A 21,679-nucleotide genomic window follows, 5' to 3' on the forward strand; every position below is an offset into this window, starting at 1 on the left:
GCACCTTTGAGCCCTTGCAAAGCGGGGCTGCCAACCCCATGCAGCACCTCACAATCTTTATAGAGAGGGGTCCGAAGCTTTTAGCTTCAGTTGCGCTGTGAGCGCCAGCAGTGAAGTATCCAAGGGAAGCGGAACCGCTGCTGTAGCTCTACACAACAAATCAGTGTCTAAAACAGTTTAATCTATCAACTTCCCACGAACACATCTAATATGCACGGGGCTCCGACCGTCTTCCTGGGGACATTTCCGGGGACAGTCTCCCTAAAATCGGGACATCTGGTCACCCTATCATAAGAGTGTGCTACTGTAGAAACACCAATCTCTCTGCTAATTATATTTTAAATACCAAAACCCTCAAATTTACATAATACTCCTTATTTTTAGTTATATCTAAAAGAGAATGTTTCAAAAAGTATTCCTATGTTTTGCCAAAAATGTTCGTTTTAATATAATACATAATTAAAAGACTGTGCAAAATTTGGTAATGGAAGTAAATTGGAAAGTGTCTTAAAACTGCCGGCTCTTTCAGAATCATAAAAGTTTATTTTAACTTGAGTATCCCTTTAAGGGAAACCTGGCATTCACCGAGGGATCAGTAGCATGGTACTTGAATGAAGATATTCAGCTCTTTGAGGTCTCCAGTGATTTCATTGTATCTAAATCAGTATATTGTCCACTTATGAATGGAGAGATGTCAGCTGTAATAAGTGTGTTCCTTAGAATAACAGCAGCTATTAGTACTGACACTAATGACATTGGAGTGGAGTGCCAGTGAGGAATCTACCACTGCAAACAGAGCATCATCGCAAAACTTCAACTTTGACCAGACTTTGGTGTAGACGCTCCATCTAATGGCAGATTGTAGTATTGCATAGGTTTGTCATACTTTAAAGTTTATTCCCTCTAGCGTCTGGTAGCGGAATAGCGCACCTCTCATTTCCTGCTTCAGCAGCATAGGGTGGGACAGCGGAAGTACCTAGCAGCTGTGTCCACTGTCCAGCAGCCTTACACGGATCTTCTCACCTCTGCAGCCCCCGAACCATCATCATGCCGGTGAGTGTTCAGCCTGGCATGTTACGTTAGCCTCTCTACAGAGGAGCTCCTGTTTCAGGCTGGTGAGCTTGACGAGTATGGAGGCTTCTCACAGGGAGCTAGGCCCTGAGGAGGTTGCACGTATTGTAGAAGTATGTGTAATTAACATCGCTCGTTTTTTTGCGGGGATATAATGGCTACAGTAACATTGCAGCGACACTTCTGTCAGGTTTTGTGTTGAATACATTGTGTGTCAGTTACCATTTCATAATAAGGAACAGTAACTGTCATGGAATCATACCTGCAATAAGCTGTAATGTAAAAACAATAATGCGTAGTGAATTGTATAAGATCAATGTGTAGCACAGGAATGCTTACATTGTACATACAGCGCTAAAACATCTCGTATTAACCCCTTGAGTGCTAGGGAGTAGAATGCATTCCATTCCTCTTGACTGCCATGGGGTTATGAGACACAGGTAACACACACCCTAAAATCTTACCGCACCTTAACGAGTTAACTACTGTTTGAAATATGCTTTTAACTTCCAGTGGTTTCTGATTCATAGGTTCTACAAAAAGAGAAGTGTAATACAGGAAGTGGTTTATTGTGCAAACTAGACAACATTAGAGCTTGCGCATAGTCATTACTGTATTTTATAGCTCCTAAAATAGTAAACTTTAGGTAGTTGCTTTTCAGCATATGTAGTTATTTAAAACTGAAATTGTGGATGGTTTTATTAAATCAGTACAGTTTATCTAAGTATTTTGTCATTACAATACAATTGTTTAGAGAAGTATTAATTTATTAGAAAATCCAGTGTAAATCAATAGTTTAATTCATTTTCACTGCAGACAGCAGCATGCAAAAAAAGATGACTAAATATTCCTAGTCACACTACATTAATATGTTGGCAAATGTCTTCATGCTTTTGCAAAAAAAAATTTTTTGATCCTTTTTAGATGTATTATACATAAAAAGGCATCAAAATAAATATTGAATTTATATTGCAATAATATTTTAAATAACAAAACATTCTATACATTGTTAAAATCTTGAGTTTAATGATCCGTTAAACACCATTCTGTCTGAGTATGTTCAGTTAATATGTAATTAATATGTTTGTCTAATATTTTATAATGGAGCGCTAATAGCATTGGGATTTGCTTCTTGCTATATGTAGAGTACAACTCAGGATCTTAGACTGACCATGGTCATGCTTAGGGCTAGATTTATTAAAGCTGAGGCAGACAAGGGAGCGTATACGCGCCCCTGTACGCCTCAGCTCGCCTGTGGCGGGGCGAAATTACCTGCAGGTTTTCGCCATTGCACACGAGAGCAATTTTGCCTCGCTCGTGCAATCCCACGCACAGCTAATCATGCGCGGGCAGGAGCTGTCAATCTCCTCGGTCTGACTAGACCGAGGAGATTGAATTTCGCCACCTTAGAGGTGGCGAAGAGGTTAGGGAAAGCTTGATAAATTACGGCGAGCAAGTTCTTGTGAGAACTTGCAGCCGTAGGGCTTTAATAAATCTAGCCCTAAGTGTTCATACCATTCCTTGTATGAAACCTTTTTCTTGAACTTGTGGCTTACCTGACACAATTGTTATAAATTAAAAAAAAAAAAACAACCTCTAAAAATAAATTTGCTCAATGTACAAAACGTGGATCATTAGGAGCGGCCTATGTTCTTGAGACTGTGTGCTGATTGGTGTTTGTGTGTGTCTGGATAGATAGTAGCTATATATAGATGTAATTATCTATCTGCACAAATACATTTGAGACATCTTTATTTTGATACAGCCTATTTAGAAATATTAAAGGGATAGGAAACCCAAAATAATTTGTGATTCAGACAGAGCATACAGTTTTAAAAAGGTTTTCAATTTACTTCTATTATCAAATTTGCTTCGTTCCCATTATATTCTGTGTTGAAGAAGAGATACGTAGGTAGACAACTGGAGCACTGCATGGCAGGAAACAGTGCTTCCATATAGTGCTCTTGCAAAAACTGCTGCCAGATAATGGTCCAACTTCAAAGCATACGTTCCTGTTTTTCAACAAGGAGATACCAATAGAACAAAGAAAACGTGATAATAGAAGTAAATTCATGAAAGAAAAACAATTGGGTTTCAGATCTCGTTAAGGACAAATAAGGGCTTGGCTGTTTTAGCATTTATAAAGTTAAAGGGATGGAAATGTGCATTTCAATTTGCAATATAAGCATTTTTGCTATATACTTCATTAACAAAAATGCTTCTAGTAAAAGTTATTACTATTTTTCTGCGGCATTTGCACATATCCTGTGAGAGGGCTGTGCACCAGTATTCAGACACTACACCTGCCAGCTCTCTGAGAAGGTGCGGAGCTTGAATACTGGTGCACAAGCCCTCACAGGATATGTGCGTATGCTTTAAATGCTTGTTTAAAATTTAAGTGCACCTATGCACATTTCATTTTTGACACTTCTATCCATTTAAAGGGACAGTCTAGTATAAATTAAACTTTCATTCAGATAGGACTTTTAATTTTAATCAGCTTTCCAATTTACTTTTATCATCAAATTTTGCTTTTTTCTCTTGGTATTCTTAGTTTAAACTAAACATAGGTAGGCTCATATGCTAATTTCTAAGCCTTTGAGGGCTGCCTCTTATCACATGCTTTTTAAATTGCTTTTCACAACAAGAGACTTGATAGTTCATGTGGGCCATATAGATAACACTGTATTCAGGCACAGGGGGTTATTTAAGATTTAGCACAACACAATGCTAAATGCAAGACAATGCATAATAAACAGTCACAGTCATGTGATCAGGGGGCTGGAAGAAGGTTCCTAGATACAAGGTAATCACAGAGGTAGAACGTATATTAATATAACAGTGTTGATTATGCAAAACTGGGGATTATCTATCTTTTAAAACAATAACAATTCTATGGTAGGCCGTCCCTTTTAAAAGCTACTCTCTATTACAGGCTTATCATTCAACATTAATGGAACCTGACACCAAGCTAACTGGAAACATGGCTTTGCTACCAATCAGAAGTCAATTCAAAGGACCAGCCCCCAGAGAAAGTAAGTGCACACTCTTATATTCAGGTATTTTAATCACATTCTTGCAGTTTGCAGGCCTCAGCTTGCAAGAAACTTGATATATGCTTGCCAACTTTCTTGCTATGTAAGGTATACAAAAGATATAGATAACAGAAACAGTTTATCACATAAACAAGTGAAGTGTAAAGTCTATCCTGAAGCTTTAAAATAATGCCACCTTAAATGAGGCAAATAAAAATCTTTTATTTCAAATTACCCTGGTTGTGGCACAATTATGACACTGTGTAAAGTATATGGTTAGTAAAAAGTCCTGTTCTGTATTGTTCAGATTCCACCTATTAAACCTTTTTTTTTTTTTTTTTTTTTTTTTTTAACAACTTTATCATGATGTATATAGTGGGTATATTTCACACCATTATATGTGTATTATAATTTGCAGAAAAGAAAACTATATTCCTTTTTTTTTTTTTTTTTTTTTTTTTTTTTTTTTAAATTTTTATTATACAAAAAAGACAAATACAAACAACACACACATAACACACAATTCTCCATGCATGGAGATTACAGCATAAAAGAAACAATATATAGAAAGGGACAAAAGCCAGGTAGCCATGACCCTTTCCTGGACAACTCAAAGAAAAAAAAAAAAAAAGGGTAGTAGTAATGAAGAATATTCCCTCTCTTCTCTCGCCCCCCAGTATCCCCCCACCCCTAATCTAATTTAATGTTAATGATTTGTTCTATATATTGTACGAAGTCGTTTCCCTGAAAGCCCATGAAAACTCTCCACCTTCTACAGAATTTCTCTCCTGAGGGCCTCTCCAATTTTGATTCATATGCTGCTTTGATTGATGAGTCTAATAGTGCTTTCCTCACTTCTGGGATAGTGGGTGTCTTACAAGAAATCCAATATTTAAAGAGAAGTGTTCTAATAATTGTTAATGCTATTATTATAAAATCAACATCTTTATCCCAAGCGGTGTGCGATCTTAAAAAAAGGATAGAGTCTCGTGTTAGCTGGATCTTTTTTTTTTTACTATATTAGAGAGAAAATATTCTACCTTCATCCAAAATTGATTTACCTTAGGGCATCCCCAGACTAGATGAATCAAGTCAGGGTCATGAAAGTGGCATTTAGAGCAGATATTAAACACAGTTTTGTTCCACTTGGCCACTCTCCGAGGAATTAAATAATCTCTGTGTATCACCCTAAATTGAATTTCCCTATAATAAGACGAAGAAAACAGCCTCTGTGCAGTTTTTACACTCTTTAAGAGTAATGTTTCAAGATCAGGAGAGTCAACCAGTGTTAACCACTGGGAAGTCAAATCTGCTAGAACCGATGTTTCTTCCAGGGATACCAAAAATTTATAGATAAAGGATAATAATCCCTTCCTAACCTTTTACCAGATCAACCAGCGGATGTTGTTCCCACAACTGGGGATCCAAATTCACTAGTTTAAGGATATAGCCTTTTACTTGAATAAAATAGAATATATGTTTTTTCTGAACTTCCGGAAAAATCTCTTGAAATCTATCAAATGTGAAAACTTTATTTGACTCAGAGTCATAGAAGTCTTTCACTATAAGTGGTCTCCCTGGTGACCATTTTTCAAAAATGTCCACCATATTGCCTAAAGGAAAGTGTGTATTGCCAGTTATCGGCAACCATTTTGAGATGTTCTGCCTCATTCCAATCGATTTAGTTAACCTTCTCCAGACTATTATTATATCTCTATACAAAGGGTGTTCCATTAATCTCTTTCCTAGTTCTTTATTTGAAGCAAATAGGATATAATTTAAGGAGAGCGGGGTACAAACTTGATTCTCGAGAATCTCATCCGAGTATACAAAGGATCTTGTTAGCCAATCTATAGGGAATCTTAAGATCGCAGCCTGATTATATCTCTCTAGATCGGGTAAAGCGAGCCCGCCTTTAAAATAGGGTTGATATAACTTGGCTAGTTTCAATCTTGGCTTTCTCCCGCTCCAAAGAAATGCTCTCAGAGCTTGATTAAAGAGACGTAGATCAGTCTTATTAATTAAGAGAGGAAACATCCTCAAAGTATACAGAATCTTAGGGACAATAAACATCTTATAGAGAGCTATCTTACCTGTAAGTGAAACCGGGAGTGAGGCCCATGATTTTAATTTTTCTCTGCTATCCCTCAGTATTGATACAAAATTATCTTTATACCAATCTGCTGTATTAGCAGAGATCTTCAAACCCAGATATTCCAGCGAGTTCGTTTCTATAAACTGAAAGGGTTGTGCTTCCCCTGAATCGTGCTTCAGCCACAAGATTTTGGACTTCAAAAGGTTTGTTTTATACCCTGAGGCTCTACCATATTGTTCAAGCAGATTAATAATAGCACTAATCTGTTTTCTTGGCTCAGCAACAAATAGCAGAAGGTCATCTGCGAATAGAGCAGTTTTAAATTTTACCTGGTCTATATTTATTCCGATCAACATATTCCTTAATTTGATAGCCAGAGGTTCTATTATAAGATCAAACAATAACGGAGACATCGGGCATCCCTGACGGGTGCCTCTAGTTAGCATAAATGAGTTAGACATAGAGTTGTTAATCAACAAAGAGGCCTTAATATCTGAATATACTTTAACAATAAAATCCCTAAAGAGGCCCCTAAATCCAAATCTCTCTAGGACCTGGATCAAGAAGAGCCATTCCACCCTGTCGAAGGCCTTCTCTGCATCCAAGGATAGCAGAAAGGCCTCTGGCAGGGCAGTACAGTCTCCCCCAAACCGGTTGATAACCTGAAGAATTTTCCTTACATTAAATTCAGACGCTCTCCCCATAACGAAGCCTGCCTGGTCCTGATGCACTATCGCTGGTAACAAAGATTTCAGTCTTTCCGCCAGAAGTTTCATCAGTATCTTGTAATCAAGGCCGAGAAGTGAAATGGGCCTATATGAAGTCATATCCGAAGGATCTTTATTGATCTTTGGAATTAAGATTATATTGGCCCTCTTAAAGTTCTCCGAAATTTGTTTGTCTGTTCCATAATATGTATTATATAGATCGGTCAGTACCGGGCCTATCTCTGTTCGCAGGATTTGGTAAAATTCGACCGGTAAACAGTCTGGGCCAGGAGCTTTTCCTCTAGCCATTGAATTGATGGTTTTTTGTATTTCCCTCTCTGTTATTGGTCGATTCAGACCCTCACTATCCTCTTCTGTAATTTTTGGGAAATTGATATCTTCCAAAACATTTTTAATGTCTTCTGAGTCAGGACATTGTGAAGTATATAAGTTAATGTAAAACCTCTGAAATAATTGCAGTATTCGGCCTTGATCTGTATATACTTGATCCTTCTCTCTAATTGCTGCTATTGATTTCCTCCTAGACTGTCTTTTAAACAGAGAGGCCATATATTTGCCAACTTTATTTCCATATTTAGCAAATCTAGCACTACTCTTATATGAGAGTATCTGTGCCTCTCCCAGAAGGAACGTCTCTCTTTCTTTCTTTGCCTGGAAGTATTTATCTGTATTCAATTTACAGGGTCTTTCCCTAAACAAGATATATGCCTCCCTCACTTTATCTGAGAGGTCTAAATCTTTCCTCATGTTCTCTTTCTTTACCTTTGCCACATAGTTAGAGATTTCCGCTTTTAGATAGTCTTTAGCAGCTTCCCAGAAAAGCTGGACATCCCCTCTGCAGTGGCTATTAAACGAGCTATAGTCTTCCCAGGCTTTAATTAAAAAGTCTTTAAAGCTGGTGGAATCTCGCAGATAAGCTGGAAAGAAGAAAGAATTGAATGAGAACTTCTTTTTTCCCGCGATAGATAAAGTAACCGGAGCATGGTCTGATAGACTAAAATCTCCAATGCTACATTTCTCAACTTTAGAGATTAATGCATCTGAGATCAAAAAAAGATCTAACCTTGATAACGTATTGTGAGTTTTAGAACAACACGTGTATTCAAGACTATTTGGATTCAATAGTCTCCATATATCAACTAATTTTAGTGAGTTATGGAGTAGATTAAATATTTTCTTCTCGAAGTTCAATTGAGCAGATTTGAATTTAATCTCCCCACTTCGAGCCCCCACTTTCCTTCTATCCAAGTATGAGTTTGGTGTGACATTAAAGTCCCCTACCAGTATAATCTTAGCTTTAGGGAATCATTAAAATGTTATCTTGCACTGTGAAACAGTTTATTTGATTTGCCACCTGTATGGCATTTCCAACAATTTAGGGCATGTTGGTAAAAAATACTAGTTATCAACAATCTCATAATATCTAAAACATCCCCAGATGATTTACTCATCCTCTAGTCAAAAGTTTAAAGGGACAGTTTACCCAATATAAAAATCATTTTTAAATGCTTTAGATTAATTACATAGGCTATTGCCGGTCCAACAACATAGTTCCTTTTACAAGTTTAATTTTTTGTTGTTGAAAATTCAGTTTTTATATTTCATTACCAATACCCAGTACTGTTTTTTCTGGCAATTCTGCTCGCACTTCCAGCAGCGCAGTATGCATGCATCGGCCCCCACAATGATGTCACTGCTAGTGTGCATACGGACCAGCACTCAATAAATGCGCGTCTGTTTTCAGCAGGGATCAGATTACTGTGCTGCTGCCTGGTGTGCATAATTATTGCGTGGCCGGACTGTTTTCCGACGGACGCTTGTCCGATGGACATTTGTCCGACGGATAATATTCCGAAAGACATTTATCCGGCTGCTGGTTGGGAATGAAGCTTAAAAATCACGGTTTTAGCTAAAACATTTTTAATAGTGTACTGACAAAAGACAATTAAATCAACTTATATATAACATAAATATATATAATCTTCTTTGATATATATATATACTTATAATTATATTATGTGTTAAAAGTACATCGTGAGGGTAGGGACCCATGGATAGGTTCCCAGAGGCAGTTGCGGCGCCCGAGTCACTGATTGTAACAGAAAATTTTGGATCGTATCTGCCCTAGGCCGAATGTATCTTGATTTATTTAAGTAAATCTTATATATTATGTGCTATTGACTTTAAAAAGTCTAATCTTGAGTATTCACTGTATTTTTCTAATATTTTCATTATCCTGTTGTTTATGATTTCATATTTTTTGTTTTTGTTTTCTCAGTTCAACTCCAGAATCAATTTTTTCAATTGTTAACTCCCATTCTGCTTGTTCCTTTCTTATTTTTGAAACTAGTCTGCAAATGCTTGGGTGGGTTATAGACATACGTTGGTCAAATGCTCTGTGCCATCCTTCTAGAGAGTTGTTTGTTCTAGGTAACCTAGTTTTGTTCTTTCAAAAGTGTTCCACATCGTAATATCGAAAGTAGGTTTTCTTCTTGTACCTTGTTGTAGTTCGCCAATCCAGGTTTCTTTCATGTAATTAGCAAGAGTCCATGAGCTAGTGACGTATGGGATATACATTCCTACCAGGAGGGGCAAAGTTTCCCAAACCTCAAAATGCCTATAAATACACCCCTCACCACACCCACAATTCAGTTTTACAAACTTTGCCTCCTATGGAGGTGGTGAAGTAAGCTTGTGCTAGATTCTACGTTGATATGCGCTCCGCAGCAAGTTGGAGCCCGGTTTTCCTCTCAGCGTGCAGTGAATGTCAGAGGGATGTGAGGAGAGTATTGCCTATTTTGAATGCAGTGATCTCCTTCTACGGGGTCTATTTCATAGGTTCTCTGTTATCGGTCGTAGAGATTCATCTCTTACCTCCCTTTTCAGATCGACGATATACTCTTATTTATATACCATTGCCTCTGCTGATTTTCGTTTCAGTACTGGTTTGGCTTTCTACAAACATGTAGATGAGTGTCCTGGGGTAAGTAAATCTTATTTTCTGTGACACTCTAAGCTATGGTTGGGCACTTTATTTATAAAGTTCTAAATATATGTATTCAAACATTTATTTGCCTTGACTCAGGATGTTCAACATTCCTTATTTTCAGACAGTCAGTTTCATATTTGGGATAATGCATTTGAATCAATCATTTTTTCTTACCTTAAAAAATTTGACTCTTTTTCCCTGTGGGCTGTTAGGCTCGCGGGGGCTGAAAATGCTTCATTTTATTGCGTCATTCTTGGCGCGGACTTTTTTGGCGCAAAAAATCTTTTCTGTTTCCGGCGTCATACGTGTCGCCGGAAGTTGCGTCATTTTTTTGACATCCTTTTGCGCCAAAAATGTCGGCGTTCCGGATGTGACGTCATTTTTGGCGCCAAAAAGCATTTAGGCGCCAAATAATGTGGGCGTCTTATTTGGCGCTAAAAAAATATGGGCGTCGCTTTTGTCTCCACATTTTTTCAGTCTCATTTTTTCTTTGCTTCTGGTTACTAGAAGCTTGTTTATTGGCATTTTTTCCCATTCCTGAAACTGTCATTTAAGGAATTTGATCAATTTTGCTTTATATGTTGTTTTTTCTCTTACATATTGCAAGATGTCTCACGTTGCATCTGAGTCAGAAGATACTTCAGGAAAATCGCTGTCTAGTGCTGGAACTGCCAAAGCTAAGTATATCTGCTGTAAACTTTTGGTAGCTATTCCTCCGGCTGTTGTTTGTACTAATTGTCATGACAAACTTGTTAATGCAGATAATATTTCCTTTAGTAATGTACCATTGCCTGTTGCAGTTCCTTCAACATCCAAGGTGCAGAATGTTCCTGATAACATAAGAGATTTTGTTTCTGAATCCATCAAGAAGGCTATGTCTGTTATTCCTCCTTCTAGTAAACATAAAAAATCTTTTAAAACTTCTCTTTATACAGATGAATTTTTAAATGAACATCATCATTCTGATGACTCTTCTGGTTCAGAGGATTCTGTCTCAGAGATTGATGCTGATAAATCTTCATATTTATTTAAAATGGAATTTATTCGTTCTTTACTTAAAGAAGTACTAATTGCTTTAGAAATAGAGGATTCTGGTCCTCTTGATACTAATTCTAAACGTTTAGATAAGGTATTTACTTCAGAAATAGCATTAGGAACAGGAAAAACTTCTGGAATAACCACAGGAGATTTAATTTCCAGAGAATGGGATAAATTGGGTAATTCATTTACTCCTTCTAAACGTTTTAAGCAATTATATCCTGTGCAGTCTGACAGATTAGAATTTTGGGACAAAATCCCTAAAGTTGATGGGGCTATTTCTACCCTTGCTAAACGTACTACTATTCCTACGTCAGATGGTACTTCGTTTAAGGATCCTTTAGATAGGAAAATTGAATCCTTTCTAAGAAAAGCTTATCTGTGTTCAGGTAATCTTCTTAGACCTGCTATATCATTGGCTGATGTTGCTGCAGCTTCAACTTTTTGGTTGGAGACTTTAGCGCAACAAGTAACAGATCATGATTCTCATAATATTATTATTCTTCTTCAGCATGCTAATAATTTTATCTGTGATGCCATTTTTGATATTATCAGAGTTGATGTCAGGTTTATGTCTCTAGCTATTTTAGCTAGAAGAGCTTTATGGCTTAAAACTTGGAATGCTGATATGGCTTCTAAATCAACTCTACTTTCCATTTCTTTCCAGGGTAACAAATTATTTGGTTCTCAGTTGGATTCTATTATCTCAACTGTTACTGGTGGGAAAGGAACTTTTTTACCACAGGATAAAAAATCTAAGGGTAAAAACAGGGCTAATAATCGTTTTCGTTCCTTTCGTTTCAACAAAGAACAAAAGCCTGATCCTTCATCCTCAGGAGCAGTTTCAGTTTGGAAACCATCTCCAGTCTGGAATAAATCCAAGCCTTCTAGAAAGGCAAAGCCTGCTTCTAAGTCCACATGAAGGTGCGGCCCTCATTCCAGCTCAGCTGGTAGGGGGCAGGTTACGTTTTTTCAAAGAAATTTAGATCAAATCTGTTCACAATCTTTGGATTCAGAACATTGTTTCAGAAGGGTACAGAATTGGTTTCAAGATGAGACCTCCTGCAAAGAGATTTTTTCTTTCCCGTGTCCCAGTAAATCCAATGAAAGCTCAAGCATTTCTGAATTGTGTTTCAGATCTAGAGTTGGCTGGAGTAATTATGCCAGTTCCAGTTCTGGAACAGGGGATGGGGTTTTATTCAAATCTCTTCATTGTACCAAAGAAGGAGAATTCCTTCAGACCAGTTCTGGATCTAAAAATATTGAATCGTTATGTAAGGATACCAACGTTCAAAATGGTAACTGTAAGGACTATCTTGCCTTTTGTTCAGCAAGGGCATTATATGTCCACAATAGATTTACAGGATGCATATCTGCATATTCCGATTCATCCAGATCATTATCAGTTCCTGAGATTCTCTTTTCTGGACAAGCATTACCAGTTTGTGGCTCTGCCGTTTGGCCTAGCTACAGCTCCAAGAATTTTTACAAAGGTTCTCGGTGCCCTTCTGTCTGTAATCAGAGAACAGGGTATTGTGGTATTTCCTTATTTGGACGATATCTTGGTACTTGCTCAGTCTTTACATTTAGCAGAATCTCATACGAATCGACTTGTGTTGTTTCTTCAAGATCATGGTTGGAGGATCAATTCACCAAAAAGTTCATTGATTCCTCAGACAAGGGTAACCTTTCTGGGTTTCCAGATAGATTCAGTGTCCATGACTCTGTCTTTAACAGACAAGAGACGTCTAAAATTGATTTCAGCTTGTCGAAACCTTCAGTCACAATCATTCCCTTCGGTAGCCTTATGCATGGAAATTCTAGGTCTTATGACTGCTGCATCGGACGCGATCCCCTTTGCTCGTTTTCACATGCGACCTCTTCAGCTCTGTATGCTGAATCAATGGTGCAAGGATTACACAAAGATATCTCAATTAATATCTTTAAAGCCGATTGTACGACACTCTCTAACGTGGTGGACAGATCACCATCGTTTAATTCAGGGGGCTTCTTTTGTGCTTCCGACCTGGACTGTAATTTCAACAGATGCAAGTCTCACAGGTTGGGGAGCTGTGTGGGGATCTCTGACGGCACAAGGAGTTTGGGAATCTCAGGAGGTGAGATTACTGATCAATATTTTGGAACTCCGTGCAATTTTCAGAGCTCTTCAGTTTTGGCCTCTTCTGAAGAGAGAATCGTTCATTTGCTTTCAGACAGACAATGTCACAACTGTGGCATACATCAATCATCAAGGAGGGACTCACAGTCCTCTGGCTATGAAAGAAGTATCTCGAATTCTGGTTTGGGCGGAATCCAGCTCCTGTCTAATCTCTGCGGTTCATATCCCAGGTATAGACAATTGGGAAGCGGATTATCTCAGTCGCCAAACGTTGCATCCGGGCGAATGGTCTCTTCACCCAGAGGTATTTCTTCAGATTGTTCAAATGTGGGAGCTTCCAGAAATAGATCTGATGGCGTCTCATCTAAACAAGAAACTTCCCAGGTATCTGTCCAGATCCCGGGATCCTCAGGCGGAAGCAGTGGATGCATTATCACTTCCTTGGAAGTATCATCCTGCTTATATCTTTCCGCCTCTAGTTCTTCTTCCAAGAGTAATCTCCAAGATTCTGAAGGAATGCTCGTTTGTTCTGCTGGTAGCTCCGGCATGGCCTCACAGGTTTTGGTATGCGGATCTTGTCCGGATGGCCTCTTGCCATCCGTGGACTCTTCCGCTACAACCAGACCTTCTGTCGCAAGGTCCTTTTTTCCATCAGGATCTCAAATCCTTAAATTTAAAGGTATGGAGATTGAACGCTTGATTCTTGGTCAAAGAGGTTTCTCTGACTCTGTGATTAATACTATGTTACAGGCTCGTAAAGAGTCTGGAGGACTTATATTTCTTGGTGTCTTTCTCATCATTTTTCTTGGCATTCTTTTAGAATCCCGAGAATTTTACAGTTTCTTCAGGATGGTTTAGATAAAGGTTTATCCGCAAGTTCTTTTGAAAGGACAAATCTCTGCTCTTTCTGTTCTTTTTCACAGAAAGATTGCTAATCTTCCTGATATTCATTGTTTTGTACAAGCTTTGGTTCGTATAAAACCTGTCATTAAGTCAATTTCTCCACCTTGGAGTTTGAATTTGGTTCTGGGGGCTCTTCAAGCTCCTCCGTTTGAACCTATGCATTCATTGGACATTAAATTACTTTCTTGGAAAGTTTTGTTCCTTTTGGCAATCTCTTCTGCCAGAAGAGTTTCTGAATTATCTGCTCTTTCTTGTGAGTCTCCTTTTCTGATTTTTCATCAGGATAAGGCGGTGTTGCGAACTTCTTTTGAATTTTTACCTAAAGTTGTGAATTCCAACAACATTAGTAGAGAAATTGTGGTTCCTTCATTATGTCCTAATCCTAAGAATTCTAAGGAGAAATCGTTGTATTCTTTGGATGTTGTTAGAGCTTTGAAATATTATGTTGAAGCTACTAAGTCTTTCCGAAAGACTTCTAGTTTATTTGTTCTCTTTTCCGGTTCTAGAAAAGGCCAGAAAGCTTCTGCCATTTCTTTGGCATCTTGGTTGAAATCTTTAATTCATCTTGCCTATGTTGAGTCGGGTAAAACTCCGCCTCAAAGGATTACAGCTCATTCTACTAGGTCAGTTTCTACTTCCTGGGCGTTTAGGAATGAAGCTTCGATTGATCAGATTTGCAAAGCAGCAACTTGGTCCTCTTTGCATACTTTTACTAAATTCTACCATTTTGATGTATTTTCTTCTTCTGAAGCAGTTTTTGGTAGAAAAGTACTTCAGGCAGCGGTTTCAGTTTGAATCTTCTGCTTATGTTTTTCTTTAAACTTTATTTTGGGTGTGGATTATTTTCAGCAGGAATTGGCTGTCTTTATTTTATCCCTCCCTCTCTAGTGACTCTTGCGTGGAAAGATCCACATCTTGGGTAATCATTATCCCATACGTCACTAGCTCATGGACTCTTGCTAATTACATGAAAGAAAACATAATTTATGTAAGAACTTACCTGATAAATTCATTTCTTTCATATTAGCAAGAGTCCATGAGGCCCGCCCTTTTTTTGTGGTGGTTATGATTTTTGTATAAAGCACAATTATTCCAATTCCTTATTTTATATGCTTTCGCACTTTTTTATCACCCCACTTCTTGGCTATTCGTTAAACTGAATTGTGGGTGTGGTGAGGGGTGTATTTATAGGCATTTTGAGGTTTGGGAAACTTTGCCCCTCCTGGTAGGAATGTATATCCCATACGTCACTAGCTCATGGACTCTTGCTAATATGAAAGAAATGAATTTATCAGGTAAGTTCTTACATAAATTATGTTTTTTTCAAAATAATTTAAAAATACTGATAAAATGTTAGTTTTGTTTTTCTATTGATTTTACAAAGTCATTAAATGTTTCAACTACATCTTCCACTGGCACAAATGCTAATGCTTCTAAGCATTTTATGATCAGAGCATTTTTTTCATTATTATACCATATTTTTAAGCCCAAAGATTGTATTTTTCTCCACAGGCATTGGGAAAAATGGAAAAAGCATCCATAAATTTATTGTATTTTGTAAAAAATTTGTCATGCAATTTATTGCTGCTCTTTCAAAATCTACAGTAATTGATATAGGATTGATATCTGGTTTTTTTTCTTTTATAATACTAAAAATTAAATTATAAGTTTCCTGATTTTTATTTTTTGATATGCAGTATACTAATGGTATGGTATGGTTATCTTCTATTAAAACATGTATTGTATACAACTGAAAACCTAAAGGAGCTGAGTCAAATGTTCCGTCACAGAGCCAGTGTTGTTTTTTTTTAAAGAAGATATACATTTTTTTTTTAGTAGACAGAATGATTAAATTTTCACTTTCGTACATGATGAAATCTTCTCCTCTGGTTATTTTTCTTAAATCATCATTTAAAATGTTTCCATTTGGTGTTGTTCGCTGTCGACGTACCATTCTGGCAAGAGTTTATTTTTTAGGTAGAGCTCCTGCTGCTTCAAGGGGGAAATTAGATATGCAATTTTGTATTATGCTTGATGTTACTTCTTCTGAATTTTTAGCAACTTCTTTTATTTTTTTCAATTGTTTTCATAGATAAAATTCTTGCTGCATTAGGTGGATGTGAATGATTTGATGCATCTTTTTCAATTATATCATTAATGGTTTTTAGCCTTCCTCCACAAAAACCTTTTTTTTTCACATCTCCAATATGTTACATTTTCTTTTTTTTTTTGTCTACAATGTATGCATAACCTTCATATAACATTTTTCTTCCTCCTTTACACGTCTTTATGAACTCCATTTTTTTAATTTGATATGTTTTTTTTAAATTTATTTATTTAAGTGTTTGTGTTGTTTTTTTTTTTTACCTCAGTAGCCACAATATATATTTAAATTCTCCGCTTTTTAACTGATGACAATTACGTGATTGTGCTGTTCGGCGTGCAGTCGGAAGCAGTGTATCTCGGACATATGTCTGACGGACGAATGTGCTTCGGCATTTTGTCCGTCGGAATTTTGTCCGAGCACCAATTATTGTACCTTCTCCTTAAATTTCTGAGTACATATATGCATTTAGCAGTTTTATTAGTCCCTTGATAATATACATATTGGTTCATGAATAAAATGCCTACTACACCTAGTGGTGTGCCCATGTCTTGCATGCGCAAAACACAAAGTCTGGAGAATGACTTTGCAGAACATGCTGCTGAGCAATAGTGGAATTCTGCGATATAGGCTTTTACACTGTGTGTAAGCAGATTGATTGATTTCAGTCAGTCCAGCAGTTAAAACCAACACTGAGAAAAACGGGCACTATACCTAATCATTGCAAGCGCACTGATGGAGGATAGGGTGCACAATCTATTAAACAGATTGTGCATGCACCTTGCTTTTTTTTATAGTTTATATATAATTGAATAAGGCAAAATGATTGACCATGGGGCAGGCTAAGGTAACATTTTAGCACAGCCCTTTTATCAGGGCGGTCCGGGGTCATCGGGCAGTGCGGCAAGGGAAAAGGGGGGGGGGGGGATCCTTATAAAAATTATTATTACTCATCTAGTTTTTTTGTTAAAACTGCATTATAGCTGCTTATGAACCCCAACACCACAGAGAAAGGGAAAAAAAAAAAGCCTATGAGAGTTAGAAAAAACTGAGGAAAATGTTGTGCCAACTAGACTTTTTATACTTTTTAATTGAAATAAATTTTTATTCATTTTCCATTGGACATAATACAGAACAAAACGTGATTAGAGATGGACAAAGTCATACAATCATAACCCGGGTACATGTCATAAAAGTCTCTTTTTGTATTTCCCATAGTCCAATGTATAAAGATTCTGCCCCATCTCATCCCTGCAAGTCCAATAACATAACTTCAAACATTGTATTCAAAACATTAATAACTCCCACAAAATCCCTCCCCTCCTCCCCCCCAGGTGTTTCCAAGGCTCATAGCTAAATCCTGGCAAAATCAATACTCTTATATCAACAGCTAGCTAAATACATTGTCTTTGCATAAGTATTTAGGTGTGGGTGTCAGGTGTCCGGGGTTCTCTATTATTTCCCTCTCCCATCCTCCTCAGCTTCTATCCTCTCACATCTGATCCTGTCAGCAAATCTATAAGAAGTTATCCTTTCTCAAGATCCAGTAAAACCATATTTTTTGAAACTGCTCATTAGATCCCTGAGACCATGCTGCTAGTTCTGACATTGTGTAGGTGTCTTTAATTTTATCTACTACCTCCCCCCAACTAGGCGCTCCCACCTTCCAATGTCTGGCTATGCATATCCGTAAGCATGTACAGAGAGTCTTAATGAAAGTATTAATCGCTGAGTTAAACGATTTCTTTCTTTCGTTTAGTAGTGCCTGAGTTATCGTCAGTGAAATGTTTTCGTCTAGAATGTTGCTGAGTAACTCCGAGAGCCGCACCCACAGTGGTTGTACTTTCGGACAGTCCCACCACATATGCTTATATGTCACTCTCTCCTTACAACCTCTGTAACAGGTCCCTGTCCTATCTGAAGTCATGTGTGCTGTCCGCTCAGGAGTAAGATACCATCTGAAAGCTACTTTCAAGCAGTTTTCTCTCATATCTGCACTTAGCATTCCCCTACCCACCTCAGATAGGATATCATCCCATTTTCCCTTCTCCCTAGTCTCCCCTATATCTGTCTCCCATCTTCCCATCAGGGAAGACTTAGAGGCAGTTCCCATCTCCTGAAGCAATATATATAATTGTGATATCAGATGCTTTCCTCTAGAGGGGTTTTTGCAAAACTTTTCCAACATGGTCGGGGACCGGCTAGTGTTGTTAGGTAGGTATTTAGTGATAACCGACGAGATCTGTAAGTAGAGGAACCAGTGTACCACATATGGTTGGACCTTATCTTTGATCTGATTAAATGTATTGTATTTCCATCTAGAAAGTCCGCCACCTTATACAATCCCTTATTTTCCCATTTCCCCACAGATTTCCTCAGTTCCCGGGGCATTAAGAATTTCATTGGCATCAATAAGGTTTGAGTAGAGTACAGTCTCAGTGTTTTAGTAAACTTGTCCCACAAGTGTATTGTCTCACATGTTACAGGGGATCTATACGTCAGCGTTTTTGCTTTCAAATTGGGATCCCACAAAATATCTGCCTGGTTTTCACATCCAGCTATATCAGCCTCTATTCGTGGCCAAATGACTTCCTTCAGATTTTTCTCTAAAATGGTAGTTTGTGCTAACCTAGAGGCATAGTAGTAGTCTACTAGATTCGGGACTCCTACCCCCCCGACCTGTCTATGCTGCTTTAACACTTGTGCTGCTATTCTTGCTTTCCCATCTCCTCTTAAAAAGCAGAGTAGATCTACTTGTAAGGCCTGCAGGTCTGTCAAGGGTACCGCAATCGGTACCGCTCTAAAGAGGTACATGATTCTAGGTAGCACATTCATTTTTAAAGCCGACAGTCTCCCGTACCACGAGAACCTGCCCTTTTTCCAATTACTGAGGTCTTTCCTAATAGCTTTATAGAGAGGGACATAGTTTAATTGGTATAAATCTGAGAAATTCCTGTTCAATTTCACCCCTAGATAAGTAATATGAACCTTTGCCCATGAGATGTTAAAATTCAATTCCATCTTTTTTTGGTATGAGGGGGAAGGGTGATCGGAAGGGCCTCGCATTTGTCTATGTTAACCTTATATCCTGAAATCTCTGAAAATTTCCCCAGAATGTCATATAGGTTAGGTAAAGAGATAAGGGGCTTGGTCAGCGTCAACAAGACATCGTCGGCGAACAACGTCATCTTATAGTCTCCCCCCGCCAATTGTACACCCGATATCTCTCTTGATTGTCTAATGACCGCTGCCAACGGTTCGATGCAAATGGCAAATAAGAGCGGCGATAGTGGGCACCCCTGACGAGTCCCATTCAAGATATCTATGGACCTCGATGTATAACCTGCGGCACCCACCACCGCCGTTGGATTTGAATATATAGCTGTTAAGGCTTTTATAAAGGCCCCCCGATATCCCATTTTATCTAGCACTTTAAATATATAGTTCCAGTCCACCCTATCAAACGCCTTTTCCGCGTCGAGTGATAGTAGTAATGCTGGCGTCTCGGTTTTCGCTAAGTAGTCTATTAGGGTCACTATTCTCCGCACATTATCTGGGGCTTCCCGCTCTTTGATAAATCCCACCTGGTCCTGATGCACCAGGGAGGGAAGAATCAATTTCAATCTATTCGCCATAATTTTTGTAAAAATTTTAAGATCTGTATTTATCAGCGAAATAGGCCTATAATTTTGGCAAAGTTTCGAATTCTTTCCCACCTTAGGTATTACCACAATCTTAGCTTGTAGCATTTCTTTAGGGAGCTCCCCCCCACTGCCAGGATTTCATTGCAGAATGTAAGTAGGTGGCCTACCAAATCCTTCCCGAACAATTTGTAGTATTCCCCTGTTAGACCATCGGGGCCCGCTGCTTTCCCTGTCTTCAAGTCTTTGATAACCGTCAGTATTTCTATAGCCGTAATTTTCGCGTTAAGTTGTATAAGGTCAGAGTCCTGGATTACCTGTAAGTCAGCCTGTCTTAAAAAATTGTCAATTTGTATCGTAAGGTCCCCCGAAGCCACCTTTTTCCCATCATACAAATCCTCATAAAATTGGGCAAAAGTTTGGTTTCTGAATTGAAGGTATAGCAAAAAATTTAGTTCTCTCCCTTAATTTAAACGCCAAATATTTGTCAGGCTTATTCGCATATACATAATAGTGCGCCCTCAATTTCAAAGCCACTCGGATAGAGAATTCATTTAGGATTTTAGATAATTCCTGTCTTTTGGACTGGAGGGTCTTATATATCTTAGTTGATAAGGTATGTCTATGCTCTCTCTCAAGTGTCTCAACCTCCCCCTGGAGGGCATTAACTAATTGTGATGACTTTTTCAACAACATCGACTTCTCTTTAATGAGTAGGCCTCTCATAAAGGGCTTGTGTGCCGCCCATGTCATTAGAGGGTTGCTTGTGGACCCCTCGTTTATCTGCCAGTATTCCCTCAGTGCTTTGGTTACTCTCTCATGTATCTCTGGATTCCTAAGGAGTGTTGCATTATATGTCCACGACCTTTGTCGTGTGAAGTTTATTATACCCGATAGCTCCAGAGTCACTAAGGAGTGGTCTGACCAAACGCACGGCTGTGTGCTTGATGCAATCAAGTTAGGAGTCATGATTTGACTCACGTGTATATATAGTCTGTTGAGTACGATTGGTGTGCCGGCAAGTAGTATGTATAGTCGTGTTTGGAATTACCTACTGCCGTCCAAGAGTCTATAAGGTTATGTGCTCCTAGTGATTCTCTAATGGACTTAATAATGGCATTGTGCCTGTGTTGTTTACTCGTCATCCCTTTGGGTCCCCCCCCTGAGAAAGAGGACATAGATACATTAAAATCCCCTGCTAAAATAACTCTATCTTGTGACCACTGGGTAAGATGATGTGATATTTGCCGAAAAAAGGTATTCTGTGTCTCATTAGGAGCGTAAACATTACATAATGTGATTTTGATATTCTGAATTGTGCCCCGAACAATTACAAACCTGCCCTCCTTATTTCTAGTTACATCGTCCAGGATAAAGTCTAATGACTTATGTAATAATATCGTCACCCCCCTTTTTTTTGCGTCCGTCGTGGAGTGGAAGTGATGTGGAAATTGGTGCGACCAATATTTTGGTATTGTCTGGGAAATGAAGTGTGTTTCCTGAAGGAAAATAATGTTTGCTTTTAGTTTCAGGTAGTGCGTCATGGCCGTGCGTCTCTTATTATCTGTATTAAGTCCCCTAACATTATGAGAAATCAATTTTAAATTATGTGACATTGCCATTTCTCCCAATACCTTTCAGAATGTCCCATATAGTTATCACTTCAACTAAGCTCTCACCGCCCTGAGGCCCCCCTCCTACTTCCTTGTCCCCAGACACCCGAATCACCCTCTCACCTTGTCTTCTCTCCTGTTCTGCCATCCTATACTTACTAGGAAACACCTGATATAAAAAAAAAACACATTAAATAACAATAAAAAACATTTTCAAAAACATAATCTGTTTTGGTCCTTTTAGGACTCCCCCACATATTGTACCTAAGTGCAGTTACATTCATAAATAGTTATTGTGGCAAGGTATGTAATTAGAATGTACCGAAACAAATAAGACAGTAAG

At 38.2% G+C, this 21,679-nt stretch overlaps 1 protein-coding gene across 1 annotated transcript in view; it reads left to right on the forward strand.

Moving 5' to 3' along the window:
• The first annotated feature begins 921 nt into the window (after positions 1 to 921).
• The window catches only part of ARPC3 (actin related protein 2/3 complex subunit 3), a 44,242-nt gene continuing 23,484 nt past the window's right edge, over positions 922 to 21,679 (forward strand). Inside the window, exons 1-2 of the mRNA XM_053701729.1 lie at positions 922 to 1,053; positions 4,007 to 4,106. Of these exons, the coding sequence (XP_053557704.1) occupies positions 1,048 to 1,053; positions 4,007 to 4,106 (106 nt within the window). The 5' untranslated portion in view covers positions 922 to 1,047. The remainder of the gene's footprint in view (positions 1,054 to 4,006; positions 4,107 to 21,679) is intronic.

Source organism: Bombina bombina, chromosome 2 (genome assembly GCF_027579735.1).
Source record: "Bombina bombina isolate aBomBom1 chromosome 2, aBomBom1.pri, whole genome shotgun sequence".
NCBI lineage: Eukaryota > Metazoa > Chordata > Amphibia > Anura > Bombinatoridae > Bombina > Bombina bombina.